The 13,535-nt window shown below is 57.6% G+C and overlaps 1 protein-coding gene across 7 annotated transcripts in view; it reads right to left on the reverse strand.

The window, feature by feature from the left end:
• The window catches only part of RGS12 (regulator of G protein signaling 12), a 119,561-nt gene that overhangs the window by 20,871 nt on the left and 85,155 nt on the right, over positions 1–13,535 (reverse strand). For 6 of the 7 annotated variants that reach the window (XM_045474712.1, XM_045474713.1, XM_045474710.1 and 3 more), the window contains 3 exons: positions 1,488–1,657; positions 865–957; positions 18–161 (listed from right to left, as the gene is read on the reverse strand). In XM_045474712.1, the coding sequence (XP_045330668.1) occupies positions 18–161; positions 865–957; positions 1,488–1,657 (407 nt within the window). Of the gene's footprint in view, positions 1–17; positions 162–864; positions 958–1,487; positions 1,658–3,981; positions 4,779–13,535 lie in introns of those variants that run through there. The other variant, XM_045474717.1, reaches the window with a different exon arrangement.

Here is a 13,535-nt window from a genome sequence, read left to right on the forward strand (position 1 = left end):
AACCGAGGCACGGTTACCTGGAGCTGCTGCTCCTTGAACATGTCGGGGTGCGGAGCACTGAGAATGTCATCCGCCAGCTGGGCCTGGCTGTCGATGTTGACGGGGGTGGTGGCTTTGCTGCACAGGAACTTGCTGAAGATCTCGCGGGCCCTGTAGGAGAGCTGACAGGACACGGGTGTGGGCGGGAAGCGCGGGCCGCGGGCTCCCCCGACGTGCAAGCGTGCTGCTGGTCTCCACGTTCCAAACGCCCGACGCGGGCCCAGCGGTGCAGACGCACTTCCCTAGGGCCCAGCAAATGCTGCCTGCTTGAGTAAACGGAGGTCAAGCCGGTAGGAAACCTTCCAGCAAACGGGCTCCTCCCTGACTTTCTCCAGCGGGCGCTGCTGGGGCCCTGGGGCACCGAGGGGCCGTCCCGCACGTGGCGCTTCACGCGTGTGGTCTCAGCAAGCGGGGACTCATCCGTGCCACGCGGCGTGTGCCGGGCAGATAAGAGGCCTCATCCGCGGCGGGAAGGAGGGCCCGCACCGTGGACCAGGGCCGGCGCCCGCGGGGGCTTCTCTGGTGGCAGGTGAGGCGTGGGCAGTGGAGCCGCACGAACGCACACGCTCAGGGCGTGCTCCTGCCCGGGGATCTAAGTCCCCTTCCAACACGCGGAGCGGCAGCACGCCCGCGGAAAGAAGTTTCACGGGCGCTTACGTCAACCACGTTCAGGTAAAATTAAACATCACATGTACTGAGAAAGTTATTCCGAAAAAGAAGCGTCTCTCGGTAACCCCATGAGAACACAGTCACGGCGACCTCAGACCGCCCTGGGGTCTAGCCCGCGGCGAGACCTCCCCACTCCCCCGGCGTGAGCAAACTTACCTCTTTCTTGTCGTGTGCAGGAACATGGTTAAAATATTCACAGGCCTGCCAGAATAAAATGTTTTCTTCACTGAATTCCTTCCTTAGGAAATCCTAAGAAAAACACCACCAATTAGCCTTCACGTGCGACCAGCCCGCCACCGGCATCCGCCCTCCTCCTGAGCTGTCGCCTCGCTCCCGCTCTTCACTTTGGTTTGCCTTCCACAGACACCGGGGGCCAGAAGCGTCTCTCCCCAGCCTCCCCGAGGGCCGCGGACCACAGACTGAAGGCCGCCTGCACTTTAAGGACCGTGCTGGTGTTCGCGGCTGTTCCCCCAAAGGCAGGACACCCTTCCCAGCAGCTGCGCTCGCCAGGTGGAGCTCCGCTAAGCATTGACAGGAGGCTCCGTGCTCGCTGCTGCGGGGGGACCCTCCACGCAGAGCCGGGGCCGAGCTGGGCAGAGGCCCCCTCCAGCCCCGGTCTCCCGTGCGACGAGCAGGGGGCCAGGGGGAGGCCCCCGCGGGAGGCTGCTCGGCGACTCCACCGCTGCTGACCTCGGGGTGTGCGCCCCAGGTCCTTCTTGAGGAGCCCCCGGCGGAGGGAGCAAACGGCCCCCGGGGCCCCGTGACCACCCCCTACTCACAGAGAAGTAGCGGACGCCAAGAGGGTCCTGCAGAAGGCGCTCGAACGACACGGCCCAGCTGGCGGCCCTCCTCTCGCGCAGGCGCCTGCAGCTCTGGACGCTGGGGAGGCTGGCATTGCTGCTGAGGCTGTGGTCGCTCGCGCGGTCCTTCAGGTCAGCGCCGGCCAGCTCTGCGGGACCAGCACAGACCCCACCTGCACATGCGTCCTCCACGCCGCCCGGCAGCGCCCGGCCCGGCCTTCTGGGCGGCCGCCAGGGGCTCTCCCCGGGCGTCTGCTCTAAAACACACACTCAGCCAACAAAACGCACCGAGCGCCTACAGCGTGCCCAGCGTTGGCCTGGGCACAGGGCACAGGGCACAGGGCACAGGGCAAGACGAACCCCGCCCTCATCCGGCCACACGCACACACACGGAGCGGGCGCGCCACGCCCACGCCGCAGACGCAACAGGGCTCCCGGGTGACCCCGTCCGTGAGTTCGGGAGGTGCCGGGTCACCGTGGGCGAGCAGAGCGAAAGGGGTTCTGTACCGGGGTGGGGGGGATGCGTGCCGTGGGCAAGCACACGCGTGTGTCCCGTCCTGCACACAGTCTCCCTACAGAATGTGTGGCCTACCCTCCAAACGTACCACGACTCCGTGACCACACGTGTTGTCGGGACAGCCGGTGAGGAGCCGGCCCGGCGCAGAAAACACCACGGTTCCCGAGCGTCTACAAAATAGCCCCGAACAGCCTGGGTTCCTTCCCGCTTTACGCGAATCCCCGAATAGCCCGCTCCCTTCACAAAGGGCAGGGGAGTGTTTGGGGAGCCCCACGTCACCGTCTCCCACCTCACGTCAGCAGCGGGCTGGGCCTCCCCCCGACCCGACAGGCCTGGTCGGCGAGACCCGAGGGGGCGGGTGCCGGCTGGCCAAGAGCAGGGCCAGACGCACACTGTGCCGCGGACGTGCTCCATTCTGTGCAGACGGCTCGCCCCGCGGTCCCACGCCGGGCTGCTCCCCCCACCCCCGGTCCCAACACCAAGGAGACCGAAGGCCGGGCCACAGCCTGTGGACCCCGGATGACGCGGGAGAGGAGGGCACGAAGTCTAGAGGAGCACCCCGACTGATGCAACAGGGTTCGTGCGCTGTGCCCCGTGCCCCTCCCCGTGCTGCTGCGCGCAGTCGGCCCCCGAGCTGGCGGCGGGAGGAGCCCAGGGGACTGGCCGGGTGGCTCCGGCTCTAAGCCCACCAGTGCAAACGTACCTCCTTGCTGCCGAGGGGGCCGGACACGGGGAAAGTGAGAGCCGGAGGGGCAGCAGGAAGCCGCCCTGAGTTCTGATGCCCACCGGCGGCCGCACGGGGAGCAGTGGGCAAAGGCCACGCCCGTGGGCGCCACAACACAACCGCAGCCCAGACGGCCTCGAGGAGGCCCAGAGGGCAGAGGGCCAAGAAGGCAACCCCCCGGGGTCGGTCAAATCGGACCCGCTTGGTGGCTCGGGGCCACTGGGGCAGGACATTCAAGGTTGAAGAAGCACTCAGAGTGGAAAAGAAAAGAAAAACATAAAGTCAAAGAGTAGTAACTTAAACTGCTATAGAAAACACGTCAATGAGACGAGATGGGACAAGGTCGGAAGAAAGACAGCTGGGATACTTCTCTGTGGCTCCGTAGAGCCGCACATGGGACGTGTGAGCCTCGTGGTGCAGTGCACGCACCGCTCTCCCGGACCTGAGGCAGGCCCAGAGCTTGCGTGCGAGACGCGAAGCTCCCCTCAGGGCCCGTGTGCACCACCTGCTACACTCTTAGCACAGCACGGCCAGCCGCGAGGGGTCCCGGCACGGCCCCCAGAGCACTCGGCAGCTCCACCGTCACCCTGGTAACCAGTCCCCGCGCACAGAACCCCCCCTTCCCTGCCCCCCCCCCCCAACACGCAGAAAACTGGCCGTTTCACACTCACGCGATACAGGCCACACAGACTCGCTGGCTCTGTTTGATTTGGGTCAAGTAACCACAGCGATGAGGGCAAGACCCACACGTGGTAACTCTCCCTAGATCAACATATCACCCCAATACATGTCCCAGTAGATGTTTATTATAATAGGACAGGCTGAGGGGCGCCTGGGGGGCTCAGTCGGTTGAGCATCTGACTCTTGACCTTGGCTCAGGTCACGGTCTCACTGTTGTGAGATCGAGCCCCGCCTTGGCTCTGTGCTGACCACGGATCCTGCTTGGGGTTCTCTCTCTCCCCCTGTCCCCTGCTCACACTCTGTCAATAAAAAACAAAACAAAACAAAAAAAACCAACAAAAAACCGAGCCAGATGAACTGAGTGTAAAAGTTCACATGGAAAACTACACGTGAAACGCTGGAAAAACAAACCAAAGCAGGGCCAGGTGGCGGGGCGGCCCCTCCACCACCCCCTCCCTGCTGGCGCCACACGGCTCGTCCTGGGACGACTGGAAAACCACCTGAAAAATAATCAAGTCGGATCCCTTCCGGCACACTGAAATAAATCTCACCTGGACCAAAGATTTACGTGTCAGAAAATCAAACAGGAGACACTGTGGACAAGAAGACACAGCCCGGAGTGGCGAGGGACGAGACGGATCCACAGGCCACGCAAAAACCGCGGTCTGTGACGACGGTGACGGGCGGTGAAGGGAGGTGACGGGTCACAAGGTACAAGCTTCCAGTTACACAACAGTGCTGGAATGTCGTGCACAGCACAACGACCGCAGCTAACAGCATCACGCTGTATCTCTGAAAGCGGTGAAGAGAGCAGATCTCAAAAGTTCCGTCACAAGAAAAGATTCTGGAACTGCAGGCGGTGACGACACCGTGGTGACCGTGCCACGACCCACGCAGATGTGAAGTCACCACGTCGTATGCCTTCAACTAACATAATGTCGCGTGGCCTGTACCTCGGTAAGAAATGAACATGAAACAAACACCATAAACTAAGTCAAAAGACAAAGTGTGGGCAAATACCCCTGATCCATTACACGAGGGACTAACCTTCTTTATATTTAAGGGCACCTGCACATCAACACGAGAAAGGCCAACAGAGCAAAGAAAACTGGAAGGACCGTGTGGACAGTCACCGAGTAGGGGCTTGAGATGCTCACCACCACGTGCAGACGTGTTTAGTTTCACCCGCAAGGAGCTAAAGATGAGGTTAAACTACAAGCCATCTTGTATCTAACTGGTTGGGTCTGAGGCGCTTTTCTGCTATGCTTTACATTCATAAATGAGGTGATTCTCACAAAATGAAGTAATTTTTAAAACAGTCTAGGGGCGCCTGGGTGGCTCAGTCAGTTAAGAGTCTGACTTAGCTCAGGTCATGATCTTGTGGTTCGTGGGTTCGAGCCCCGCATCGGGCTCTGTGCTGATGGCTCGGAGCCTGGAGCCTGCTTCGGATTCTGTGTCTCCCTCTCTCTCTGCCCTTCCCTCGCTCATGCTCTCTCTATCTTTCAAAAATAAACATTAAAAGTTAAAAAAAAAAACAAAAACATAAGACAGTCTGTTAACGGGGCACCTATGTGGCCCAGGCGGTGAAGTGTCCGACTCTTGATTTCAGCTTAGGTCATGATCCCAGGGTCGTGGGATGGAGCCCCATGTCGGGCTCTGTGCTGAGTGTAGAGCCCGCTTAAGATTCTCTCTCTCTCCCTCTGCCCCTCTCCCTCACTCATGCTCTCTCTCTCTCTCTAAAAAATAAATTTAAAAAACCCAGTCTGTTAAGTACGAGCACCAAAACACTCTTCCTCCAGCTTTTTTTCCTTGAGGCAATAAGGGCTGACTGAACTGGGAACGGAAGGGTGGACAGAGGTAACAGCTTCCCTCAGGGGAGCTGGAAAAGCCTTCCGTGAGGGACCAGATGTGCAAAGGCCCTGGGGCAGAAGAGGCACGGCCCACAGCCCCACAGCTGGTATGTCTGGGCTTAGGGGAAATGTGCGAGGGCCAGGAAAGGTGCTAAGGCCACAGAGTGTGAACTATACATCCTAGGGGGCAGTGAAAAATAAGGGAAGGTCAAGAGGGCACTTTTTTCCTTCACAGGTCCACTGGCCCTGAGCTCGGTCCCTGGGAGGATGCAGGTAAACGGGGCCGTGAGGACAGGGCGGCAAAGAGGTAGACGAGCTGCAAACTGACAGAGCACCCGAACCCCATCCATCAAGGGTGTTGGCGCTTTTGCTCCTCAAATAAAAAAGGTGTCTGGGTTCCAAGCAGCACGCAAGCAGCAGTGATTTGGAACACCCGCCCTCCTTGCTCCCCAGACACGCGGACCGCAGGGAGGAGAGACGCCTGTCGCCGCGCCCTGGGCTGGGCTGCGGGCTGAGGGCGAGAGTGAACGAGTGCAGGACACTGCCGAACGAACAGAGTGACAGATGACCCGTATTTTGAGTAAGCTCATTTTTAGGAGACCCGGCCAATCCTCATTTTTTTAAGACTCACAGATCAACGACTGACACTGTAAAAGTCTAGCGGAGAAAGCAACTTGGAAATTAAAGGAAGGAAAATCCTGACGCCTGGCCAGCCCGCGTGTCACGCCCCACGAGGGGCTGGGCCGCTGCCCCGGCACACCTTGGGGTCGCTGGCAAGGACCGTCCCTTGAGAGGGAGGCCGGGAAGACTCATGTGCAGGAAATGAGGGGAAGAGTCACGGTGGCTGAAAACCCACTTCTGCAGGCACGCAGGCCCCGGGCCCCGGCTCTCACAGGACCCCGAAGAGCTGGGGACAGCCATCCTGCCGCCAGGCTCCCTGCACCGCGGGACCGAAAGCTGAGGCCCCTTCTATCTGTTCCTCATCAAAACACCGCAAACGCCCGCTGGGCCTCAGCCCCAGCACCGGTGGAGCTCAGGGAGGGGACACGGGACACCACGACCCTGAAGGCCGCTCCCGGTCACCCGCGGGGCAGGCCACACGCCGATGGAGGCCTGGACGTGGCCATTTCTCTCCTGACGGCCCGGTCTCGAGGAACACGCTTGCTCTGCAAAGTGGGGACAACCGCGGGCCACACAGAGCACGTCAAGGCCGAGTTCTCTACCCGAAAGATCTCCCAGAAGCTTGTGAGGAAGGCCGACTCCTGCAGGAGGGGCGCCGAGGCCCGGGGCCGGGGGGTGGGGGGGGGGGCGTGCCGGCACCCCGGAGCGTGGCCGCGCTAGGTGCTGCTCACGCGGGCTGCAGGTGCCCGTGCCATCCACGCGTCCCCACCACACAGGGCCAGGCACCTGGCCCTCTGCTCCACCCTCAGATCGCCCCGGGACCGTTCTCGACACACGGAAAACAGGGCACAGTTCTGCAAGAACCCATCTCGAGAGCCGGCGCGAAAGCCCTGCCATGCCAGGGTCCCTGCCCGCCCCGGGCCAGACGGGAGGCGGGCAGAGCCAGCGCTGAACTCCCTGCCGGAGACTCTCTCCACGCTAACCAAAGGAGAAGGCGCGTCCACGGAGCCCCCCCCCCTCCCCCCGCCCCGGGCTGGAGGGTCACGCTGGAAAGCGTTTCCCGCGTCTTGTTTTGTTTTTGTTTTTGTTTTTGCTGTTTTCCTCTGTCAGTGGACCAGGTGGAGCCGAAGAAACGCTTTCCTGGAGAGAAAGGTCTTTTGAAGTCCGTTTCAGGCCGGCCAAAAGCTAGAAAAGCCACCACCTTCAAGCTGGCCGGGCAGTCGTGTCACAAATGGGGTCAACAGTGCCCTCGTACTAAAATTTCGTGGCCAATTCTGCCACACCGGGTTCTGGGTGCCACCTCACCGCACGCCCGTCCAGACCGCAATCTCACACGCCTTCATGTATGTACCTCGCGAGTCCGGGTCCGTGCGCGGGGTCACTGCCCCCGGCGACCCAGCCCCCTCCGCAGACATACCTGAAGGCTGTCAGCCAGCCCCCGACAAGAAGCCAAGGCGCGCAGACCAGAGGGACTTTACCTGGGTGGAGCCGATAAGAGCCACTGTGATGCCACTTAACCAAATACTTCCAACCATTCACCGCAAACCACCCCTCCGAATCCATACCAGGGTCAGGCGGCACGGCCCCCGGGGCCCCGGGCAAAGGCTCGGGCCACACACAGAGACATTGTTCCCAGCTCACGCTCCCCCAGGAGGCCGGTCAGCACACTCCCCAGCGACCCCAGGCCGCAGGCCGCAGGCCCACAGGGCCGCCTCTCCCCCTCCAGGCTCGCGCAGAGGAAACCAATAGTGTCCTCGCACAAAGCAGCCCGAAGACGCATGCATAATTCACAGCGAGATGTTCGGCCTGCTGCTGCTCGCGGAACGTGAATTATTTAGTCTGCCCGAGCCCGGCTACAGAAGCTGTGTGCTGGGAGGGCCACGTGCCCACGGCAGGGCCCTCCGACAGGCGACAGGCTGCTCTCCTTCCGGGTTTGCGCTCTGTTAAACCGGTGGTGGTAAAGGGAACAAATACCTGCAGATTTTTATACTAATCATGAGGCTTTCGAGCTCGTATTTCCCGATGTATCTTGAAAGTTTTGGAAATCCCGTAAACAGACCGATCTTTTAAAAATGAGAAAGCGTTCAGCAAAAACTGCCTGGTGCCGGTTGGGGAATGAAGGGCCACACTTCTGGGTCAGAGCAGAGCGGGACTGCGTCGCTGGAGTTTCATCTGCACGACCCACAGGGGGCGGGACGTGGCTCCGGGCTCACAGGGGGCGGGACGTGGCTCCGGGCTGTGGTCCGCAGACCCTCCCGCAGATGCACCGGTGCACACACGGTCCCACCACACGGATGTCCAATCCCTCCCGACATCTCCAGGAGGGCACCGAGATGAAGCCTGCCCACGGCTCCTGCCTCCCTCTCAACGTCCTTTGTGCCCTCACGTTTCTGAAGCCCATGGGGACGGGGACCGCCACAGCAGCTGGATTCTGCTCCTCTCCAGCCCCCGCGTCTCCGGGCCCCAGGCTCCCGTGTGCACCAGGCCAGCACAAGACGCCAGTGTCTCCGAAGCCACAGCAGGATGGGCCAGGCTCTGAAACTGCCCCTTTCTTAGGGCTCTACGTGCCGTCCTTGGGGGAGGAAACGTTTTATTTTTATTTTCCTATAACTTCAAACTTGCACAAAGGTTACAAGAGCACACCCTTTACCCAGATTCACTGGACATCTGTCTACACTCTGCCCGTTTGCTAGATCATCCTGCCTCTCCTCCTTGTGCCCATCCTTTCTCTGAACACACGCACACGCGCACACACACACACGCACCCTCCAAGCTCTTGGAGATCCAGGTGGAGACAGCCCTTTACCCCTAAATACTTCAGTGTGAATTTCCAAAGAACAAGGACATTCTCTGTCACAACCACAGTGAAACTATCAAAATCGGGAAGTGCAACACGGCCTCTATTCCAATGTCATCAACAGAGTCCCGTCCAGCTGTCTCCCCAGCTCAGGATCGAGTGCAGAACCACACAGCTGTCAGGTCTCTTTAAAAACTCCCAGCCGCCGTGTTTCCAGATCTCCACCGAGGCCAGTTATCTTGTAGGCTGTCCCTCAGTTTGGGCCGTCTGAGGTTTCCCCATCACTTGGCAGGAATCCTCAGGAAGTGACATATGTCCTTCTCGGGACTTCTCATCGGGAAGCACGTAATGTCAGTGCCTCGCGACGCGGGTCATGTTTGCTTTGGGCACCAGGTTCCCCACCGCAGGGCTGCGGTCTCCCTTGGGACGAGATGCACACACCTTGTTCCCAGTCCAGCCTGTGGCCACCATCCCTCCCCCCCCCCCCAGCTGCCAACTCCACAGCAACAAAGAGCTGTCCTCCCCACGTTTACAAATTCATTTATCTCTATGAGTAGGCGTTCCACGGAGTTTTATCTCATTCAATGGCTTAAAATCCACAAATATCTGGGTATTTTTCTTTCCCTTCTCTCTGTCTCTCTTAATTCTCTGCCTCTCTTTAAGCCGGTGTCTGTATCTTTCTGGTAAGTCCTCATCAGGAACTCAGTGTTTTGTTTTTTTTTTTTTTTTAATTTTTCTTAAATGTTTATCCATTTTTGAAAGAGAGAGACAGAGACAGAGAGAGAGACAGAGCAGAGTGGGGGAGGGGCAGAGAGAGAGGGAGACACAGAATCCGAAGCAGGCTCCAGGCTCTGAGCTGTCGGCACAGAGCCCGATGTGGGGGCTCGAACTCACTAACTGTGAGACCACAACCTGAGCCGAGGTCGGACACTTAACCACCCAGGCGTCTCAGCGTTTCCTTATTTTTAAGTCTAAAACAAACTAACAAACAGGGGCGCCTGGGTGGCTCATTCGGTTAAGCATCCAACTCTTGATATCGGCTCAGGTCATGATCTCATGGTTCGTGGGTTCTAGCCCCGTGCTGGGCCCCGTGTTGAGTGTGGAACCTGCCTGGGATTCTCTGTCTCCCTCTCTCTCCGCCCCTCCCCTGCTCTCGCTCTCTCAAAATAAATAATATAAATGTACTTTACATCAAACAAACAAAACCTTGGGCCAGGCTCACTGTTCTTGCCCTGCTCCCGCCCAGCAACTGAGGCTTCGCTTCAAGGATCGCTGGCTCCTGGGGCACCTGGGTGGCTCAGTCGGCTAAGCGTCCGAGTTCAGCTCGAGTCATGATCTCACAGCTCATGGGCTTGAGCCCGTGTCGGCTTCTCTGCTGTCAGTGAGGAGTCCGCTTTAGTTCCTGTCTCCCTCTCTCTGCCCTTCCGCAGTCTGTGCTTTCTGTCTGTCTCAAAAATAAATAAAAACATCAAAAAAAAAAAAAAAAAAAGGACAGCTGGTCCCCTGTACCGAAGAGTGGTATTTAGGCACCAAGATCCGCACACAAGGGGTCCTCGCTTCCACTGGTAGGCTCACTGCTTCTAGAACTTTGCACGGACGACACCTGCCCACACTGATATGCAGGTGTCTCTGCCTTTATCTCTACACCTATGAAAGCCGTGAGTTCATACGGGCACCTCCAACTCTGACCCAACCCCGAGCGCACTCTCCTTCCCTACACTTTATATATCTTATATACTATGTTCTAACCTCTCCCCAGCAGCGGGGGCTGGGCTCCCATTGTTCTGGACACATTCCTCATTTGCTCGGGCCCAGAATACACCTGCACTGTCTCTACAAGACAGTTTAAGAACGACTAACTCCTACCAGCGCAAAAACCAAACCCGCTAACTAGGGTCCCTCTTTGTTTGTAATCCGTTTTTACATAAACGATACATGGAGGTCAAATGCACAGTCTCGGCGTAAGACTCACTGTGTTTTACGATCGGGTCGCCTGCCTTTTAAAGCCTGAGCTTGGGGCGCCTGGGTGGCGCAGTCGGGTAAGCGTCCGACTTCAGCCAGGTCACGATCTCGCGGTCCGTGAGTTCGAGCCCCGCGTCGGGCTCTGGGCTGATGGCTCGGAGCCTGGAGCCTGTTTCCGATTCTGTGTCTCCCTCTCTCTCTGCCCCTCCCCCGTTCACGCTCTGTCTCTCTCTGTCCCAAAAATAAATAAACGTTGAAAAAAAAAAAAAAAAAAAAAAGCCTGAGCTTGATCACCAAGTGAACTTGTCCATCTCCAAGCCACCAGACCTTGAGAATGCCAGCCAGCAGGTCACTTATAACCGTGACATTCAGCTGCAGGGGGAAACCCGGGGGGGAGCCTCCTTCCGTCTCTGGGTGGCGGGATGTGGTAGACTGGATGGGCTCAGAAGCCTCTTGATTTTCTCCTTGGGGCAGAAACTAGCGTTTGCAGGGTTTGGGGCCAAAGCACAAATAAAGGACTTGGTGTTGTGTATCTAAATGTTGAAAACGCAGTGGAGCTAACATACTGTTAAATAAGCTATATTCTATTAGCCCACTTCCAACAACACAAAAGACCAGCTTGGATTTAGAATTCTGGAACTTGTCTGACCTGTGCACGGAGACGTGGCAGCATGGTGGGGGGGCTGCCTGCCCGCCCCCCGCCCTCTCTTCCCACCCTAGCTCCGTCCCCACCAGCCGCACACCCCAGTCTGTCATATCATCCCCACCACAACGGCCACCCTGCGGACCTGGGTGTTCACTTCATTCCCCAGTTGCCGACAAGTGCAGAGCAGCAGGGCCGTTTTTCTGAAAGAAACCGTATACAGAGTCCTCTTGGGTGGTCTGGCTTGGCCGAGGAAGGGAGAGGGGACAGAGGACAGCAGGTGGGACAGACCCCAGGTAGGCCCCATCCTGCTCCGCCTGGCACAGCTCCTCTCCTTCAGGAAAACTCCTGCCGGTAACGACTGAGCCCTGCCGATAATCGGAATAAAATGTTTTTGGAACCTACAGCGCTTCCTCAAGACATGTCTAGAAATCACTGCTCTAACTCAACCAGCCCATTTTACAAACAGAGTGGCTGAGGTCAGAAGACGCCCCGTGGCCCGCCCGACGGTGGCCGGTGACAGGGCCAAGACCACAGGCATGCCCTCCAACGGCGAGGCCCCCGGTGTCTCCACAGCCAGACCGCACAGCCCCGCGATTCTTATGGAACTTCAGGGGCATGAAGACACGTGGGCCCAAAGCCGAAATCTAAATTCTGAGTCTCCCCTGGAGTCAGTACCCAAAGTCGGATTTATCACTTTCTGGCAGAGCAGAGCGAGCACACTTTCCACGTCTGAAATGACACAAGTCCTTCTGGAGAGCGAAATGCCAAGCAGATGGGGGAAAATGCTGGGAGAGCTCACGAGGCCACACGAGTGGGCAGAACAGTAACCGAAAAGGGTCAGTGTGGGAAGTGTGAGGCGACAGGCGGAGACGGGTGCCTCTTGTCACCCGTCACACTGAATTTTCAGGATTCCGGTCTCAGGGCCACCCGCGACGACCACACGTGGCTGGTAGACTGAAGTTGGCATCGGACCACAGGGAGCCTCCAGGACCCCCCAAAAAGGGACACGGGACATTTCCCAAAGATTAGCCCTAATCAAACGCATTTATTCCGCTGGTTTCAACCTAAACCCTGTGCCTCACTCACTCACTCGTTAATTCTCTGTGAAAGTAATTCCGTCCGTTCCAATGGGTGAGACACGTACACTGCGCGAAGGCAGCCTTCTCTCTCCCTCGCCCCAACGGCCACACATAAACTGCACACCTCCCGGCCACAGCCTGTCCCTGTCTACAGCACACTGCCCAACGCAGAAGCCCAGGGACCCCCAATCTGGAGCTCCATGAGGAAGACCCAAAATGCTGCTAACCTGTCCCCACAGCCAGGGTAGGGCCGCCCACACGGAATACTAAAGGCACCGCCAGGAGCCCCAAGCCTGCACCAAGGCGGTGCAGGTAGAGATGAGGCGAGGGTACCTCCCCCAACAGGCCTGGGGCTGGAGGGCTGGCCCTCAAGGAAGGAGAAGCCTCCAGCATACACAGTCATGAAGGAGGCTTGAGGCAGGAAATGTCCTTCGTCAGAGGCAGCACCTAGGGACCGCTCCTGCGAGAGCAAGGAAGGCCATACGGAGACGAAGGAAACGTCCCACTTCATATGTCAGGCATAAACTGTGCGGCCATAGCTGGGGGTTTCCAGGGCAGTTATGATTTCACATCGCTTTGACGAAGGTGGCATGGCAGACGTAAAACTAAACACAATGTAATATTCATGCCTCTTCTATGGTTTCCAAAGAAAACAATCGAATATAATCACGAATGAAAGAGGAGAGATCACAACCACCACCGCAGAAATACGAACAATCATAGGAGAATATTATGGGCAAGTATACGCCAATAAAATGGGCAATCTGGAAGAAATGGACAAATTCCTAGAAACATATAAACTACCAAAACTGAAACAGGAGAAAATGGAAAATTTGAACGGGCCCATATCCAGTAAAGAAACTGAATCAGTAATCAAAATTCTCCCAACAAACACGAGTCGAGGGATGGATGGCTTTCCAGGGGAATTCTACCAAACATTTAAAGAAGAGTTAACACCTATTTTCTTGAAGCTCTTCCAAAAAATAGGAATGGAAGGAAAACGCCAAACTCTTTCTATGAAGCCAGCATTACCTTGATTCCAAAACCAGACAAAGACCCCACTAAAAAGAAGAACTATAGACCAATATCCCTAATGAATTTTTGTAGATGCAAAAATTCTCAACAAGATACTGGCAAACCGGATCCAATA

The sequence above is a fragment of the Leopardus geoffroyi genome, chromosome B1, assembly GCF_018350155.1.
Source record: "Leopardus geoffroyi isolate Oge1 chromosome B1, O.geoffroyi_Oge1_pat1.0, whole genome shotgun sequence".
NCBI classification, from domain to species: domain Eukaryota; kingdom Metazoa; phylum Chordata; class Mammalia; order Carnivora; family Felidae; genus Leopardus; species Leopardus geoffroyi.